This window comes from Echinops telfairi, unplaced genomic scaffold (genome assembly GCF_000313985.2).
Source record: "Echinops telfairi isolate 266 unplaced genomic scaffold, ASM31398v2 ScPeMD7_7469;HRSCAF=8507_0, whole genome shotgun sequence".
Taxonomy (NCBI): domain Eukaryota; kingdom Metazoa; phylum Chordata; class Mammalia; order Afrosoricida; family Tenrecidae; genus Echinops; species Echinops telfairi.
The window spans coordinates 18,674,261-18,679,414 of record NW_022111372.1 but is presented as its reverse complement, the minus strand read 5'-3'; the positions used below and the strand labels follow the sequence as shown (position 1 = coordinate 18,679,414).

At 39.3% G+C, this 5,154-nt stretch overlaps 1 protein-coding gene and 1 pseudogene across 2 annotated transcripts in view; one reads left to right on the top strand and one right to left on the bottom strand.

Moving 5' to 3' along the window:
* The window catches only part of N6AMT1 (N-6 adenine-specific DNA methyltransferase 1), a 23,780-nt gene extending 19,602 nt beyond the window's left edge, over positions 1-4,178 (bottom strand). For both annotated transcript variants that reach the window (XR_006679529.1, XM_004713108.2), the window contains exons 1-2: positions 4,045-4,178; positions 97-183 (exon numbers count right to left, since the gene is read on the bottom strand). Coding sequence is in view for 1 of the 2 variants with exons in the window: in XM_004713108.2 (XP_004713165.1) it covers positions 97-183; positions 4,045-4,178 (221 nt within the window). In the remaining variant the exon portion in view is untranslated. The remainder of the gene's footprint in view (positions 1-96; positions 184-4,044) is intronic.
* A 534-nt stretch (positions 4,179-4,712) lies between these two features.
* LOC115873610 lies at positions 4,713-4,807 on the top strand (annotated as a pseudogene).
* The last annotated feature ends 347 nt before the right edge of the window (positions 4,808-5,154 follow it).

Genomic DNA, 5,154 nt, shown 5'->3' with positions numbered 1-5,154 from the left:
ATGTGCTTGACACACTGGATGAATGTATGGATTGTGATAAGAGATATAAGAGCCCCCAATAAAAGTATTTAAAAAAAAAGAATGTCATCTACTTACATGTAAAAGGCCTGAGGACCTATCATTGAGGATAGGAATGCAGATACCACACCAGAGCCTGACCCTACTTCAAGGCATAGTTCCACTCTAAGAAGAAACAAACAGTTATAAGTATGGCAGGATCAGAAATACACTTTACAGAAAAGAATTTCAGCGCTAATTTCAATGTACATTTCCCCAGTATCATCACTTACATGTTGGGGCTTCAGATAGTTAATAGAAAAATGGAATGAAAAGATAATGGATTTTTTTCCCCATAAACTTTTTGAAGCCACCTTTTAAAAAAATATCATTTTATTAGAGGCTTGAACAACTCTTATCACAATCCATACATCCATCGCGTCAAGCACATTTGTTGCCATCATCATTCTCAAGGCATTTTCTTTCTACTTGAGCCCTTATCATCTCATTTTCCCCTCCCTCCCCAGACCCCTTCCCCAATGAACCTTAATAATTTATAAATTTTTATTATTTTTCCATGTCTTAGACTGTCCGACATCACCCATCACCCACTGTTGTCTGTCTCTCAGGGAGGAGGTAATATGTAGATCCTTGTGATCGGTTCTCCCTTTCTACCCCACCTTCCCTCCACCCTCCTGGTATCACCATTCTCACCACTGGTCCTGAGGGGTTCATCTGTCCTGGATTTCCTGTGTTACCAGTTCCTATCTATACCAGTGTACATCCTCTGGTCTAGCTGGATTTGTAAGGTAGGATTGGGATCATGATAGTGGGGGGGGTGGGGGAAGGAAGGAAGCATTAAAGAACTAGAGGAAAGTTGTTATGTTTCATTGTTGCTACACTGCACCCTGATTGGCTTGTCACCTCCCTGCAACCCTTTGTAAGGGGATGTTCAGCTGCTTACAGATGGGCTTTGGGTCTCCACTCCACACTCCCCCTCATTCACAATGATATGATTTTTTTTGTTCTTTGATGCCTGATAGCTGATCCCATTGATACCTCATGATCACACAGGCTGGTGTACTTCTTTCTGTGGGCTTTGTTGCTTTTCAGCTAGATGGCTGCTTGTTTATCTTCAAACCTTTAAGACCCCAGAGACTTTATCTTTTGATAGCTGGGCACCATCAGCTTTCTTCACCACATTTGCTTATGAACCCGCTTTGTCTTGAGAGATCATGTCAGGAAGGTGAGCATCATGAAATGCCAGTTTAATAGAACAAAGTGTTCTTGCATTGAGGGAGTACTCGAGTAGAGGCCCAATGTCCATCTGCTACCTATAAATATATGCACATAGATCTATTTCCCCATCATCATATATAAATTTATTTACATATGTACATGCCTGTATTTAGACCTCTATAAATGCCCTTTGCTCCTAGTTCTTTCCTCTTGTCTTCTATCATGTTCAGGCTTCATTTGGGTTTCAGTAATTCCTCTCAGTTACAGTGTCCTTGATTAAGCCCTACCAGACCTCTTGCATCCTCCTTGCCACCGATTTTGGATCACTTGTTGTTCCCTTGTCCCTGGGTTTGCTAACACCACTTCCTTTCCCCTACCTCCCCCTCTTCCCCCCCAAAAAAACCATCAGTCCCATTATTTTCTCCTCCAGATTGCTTATCGTGCCTATCTTATCTAGATAGACCTGTGTAGATAATAATATGCACACAAACAAGACAGAGCAAAACAAAGCAGCAAAAGAAAACAAAACAACAACAAAAAACCAATGACAAAAAAAGAAAAGCCTGTAAATAGTTCAAGGTTTGTTTGTTGTCCTTTAGGAGTATTTTCCGGTAGAGTCTGATGGGGTGCCATGCTCTGGCCCCGAAGCCCCTTCTTATATTGGGATATAAAAGTGATTTACCATTTACTTACTTACCATCACACTGTATTCAAATTTAATGGTGTGTTACTCAAAATTGTTGACGATTTGAGTGTGCAGTTTATCGTAAATCACAATGAGTGGTTTTCAATTAATTTCAATAACATATTACAGAAAATTAGAATAAGTTATTTTTAGAATTTAAAATAATATGAAACACAGAATCTTTGCAAGGATCTATTTAGGACTTCCTAAAAAGACAGGATTAGTTTAACTATAAAATGTACTTAGGAAAGATGTTTTCCTCGGTCATGTTTTAAGTACATAATTTTCCTAAGTCTATTAGCATACCTTATAGAGTGGGGAGGTGAGGAGACAGATGGCCTAATTAACTGATAACAGATTTAGAAGAAAAAAAGAAATTAGTGTTTGGCTAGCTATATGGGAAATCAGGAAAATGTTTAAATATCTTATCGTAGAACAATATTTCTAACTATCTTAGAAGGTTATTACCCACTGCCACTTAAGTCAATACCAACTTATGGTGATCCTATATAGTATTTCTGAGCTGTACATTGTTATAGGCGCAGGTGAGCCTCATCCAAACTCACTGCCATCGAGTTGACTCCAACTCATAGTGACCCATAGTGACTCATCTTTCTCCCACTGAGTGGCTGCTGGGTTTGAACTCCTCACCTTGCCGTTAGCAGCCCAAAGCTGCTATGCCACCAGGGAGAACTGAGAATTAAAAAAGGGTCCCTGCAATGGTCTTTCCACCTAACTCCCCTCCCCCAAAACTCACCAACAGTAGACACTGGGTGTTTCTTACTTTTAAACTGCCCACATAACTGAGAAGCATTTCTTATGCTGTAGGATGTCTGTGAATCTTATCATGTCACTTCTATTTGAAAACAACTATCGTAGTCTCATAAATAATTAGAATTCCAAGACCAGAACTATTCAAGACTTTATAACAAAAATCAGGTCCTTTTACTGCATACTTTGTAATGCAATCTGTGCTTGTAAATCTTTCTGGGATATCTTGATCATAAAAGATAAGTTATAAAACAGTGCTGTTCCATTCTATATTCCAGTAAATCCAAATTCCATCATTTACAATAAGAAACTGGTTTAATAAAAGGGGTATTTTATACATGGAAAAATCCGACTGAGTTCAAGAGAGATAAATTAACACAATATAGATGTTTGAAGCTGTTTTGAAGCCTGACAGCTCATTATTTCATCCTGAGAAAATCCAGTTCAAGTTTTCATCCTTCAAATAAATCCAAGTATCTATATTTCTTCACTAGAAATAAGTTAAAATGCATATATATATATATATAAAATCTAACTCAAAATTCAGCAATAACATTTCAACCATGTCAATTTGAATATTTATAAAGCTCTCGGGTAAATTCTATAGCTCCTATGGCAGAGTGTGTTCTTTGTTTTGCTAACTTCAAGGTCAGCAGTTCAAACCCACCAGCAGCTCCTGGTAGAAAGATATGACTTTCTTAACGATTTACAGCTTTGAAACTCTCAGGGGCAGTTAGTTCTACCCTGTTCTATAGGGCTGCTATGGGTCGGAATGCAATGAGTTTGGTTTTGAGAGGATAGATAATTTTTAATTAAGCGAAATGAATGACCTTCGGTTGCACTAGCCACATTATAATTGCTCAATACCCACAAGCGGCTAGTGGCTACTAAACTGGCAAACATTTTAACAAGGCGCAGAATATGTTACGGAGTGCTTATAAAAGTCTTTCTCTAAGCACTTCCAACCTATTTTTCTGCCCTTCTGTTGCTTTTTTGTGTATTGAATAAATTCGATAACGCTACGTATTTTAGTCCAATGTTTTGACTATTTTATGTTTATGACATTAACACTGTTGCCTTAAAAGGGCATGCGTTTTTCACACAAGCTGATTGAAAAAGACATCGTAGCGTGGTAAGAAGGCCTAGATATCACGAAACCAACATTTTGGCAAAAGAATACACACTCCTGGTACACTCAGTACATGATTCAGCAGGAAAACGTAACTCGGGTGTCAATCACAGGCCAGTGGGCGGGTCCCAGGCAAGGGGCGGCGACCCATTTTTCCGCGCCGGCCGCCGTACAGCCGAGACTCCCTAAATCCTCCCCGCGGCACCGCGACCGCCTCACGCACCCCGTCAGCTCGGCTGCCGCCGCCTCGAGCGCGTCCAACAGCAAGAACGTGTCCTCGGCAGGCTCGTACACCTCGCGGAAAGCCCCGCGACCCACGTGTGCGTGCAGCGGCGTGGGGTACCTCAGCGACGCCATCCTCCACGTCACCTCGCGCACTTGCGTCCGCGTCGCGCCTGCGCAGTGGCACGGGCCTCGGCGTGTGGGCGGGGCGCTGAAGACGTAGGTCCGCCGAGGAGCATTGGCTTTTACTTCTTATAAAATTCTTATCAGGAGATGCTCCTGGTATTTTAGAAAGCCAGAGATATCAGCAAGTCTGGACGTTTGCTTGTGTTTGGGAATGTTTGTATTTATTTTATGTGTTAGCACCAGATAGTGGGTAAGCTCAATTCTTTTTTATTTGGATGAATATTTCTATATATATTTCCTCCAGATATATATGATATATATCTTTCCCCCAGGTATATATGATATATATCTTTGCCCCAGGTATATATAATATAAATATCTTTCCCCGCAGGTATATATGATATATACACCCCCAGGATATATGATATATTTCCCCCACATATATGACATATATATTTCCCCCAGATATATATGATATATCTATTTCCCCAGATATATATTATACATATTTCCCCCCAGATATATATGATATATATATTAACCATGCTTGCTTTGGCAGCATTTGTACTAAAATTGGAACAATAGCATGGCCCCTGTGCCAGGATGATACGCAAATTCATGAAGCATTCCATATTAATAGAGAAAAAATATATTTCCCCCAATATATGTAGTTATATACTTATATATTTAAATAATTTACATTTTCTTTATATATGTACTTATATTTTTATATATTCTAATAACGTTTAAGCTTATTTTATTTCTAATTCCTAATATTGGCTCAGAGAAATACTCTTTTAAATAAAACTTAAAGGAAGATGATGTGCTTTTTTTTTTTTTTAATCAATGTATTGGGGCTCATACAATTCATCACAATACATAGATCAATTGTGTAAAGTACACCTATACATTTGTTTCCCTCATTATTCCCAAAATTCGCTTTCCTCTTGAGTTCCCGGAATCAGCTCATTTTCCTTTTTCCCCC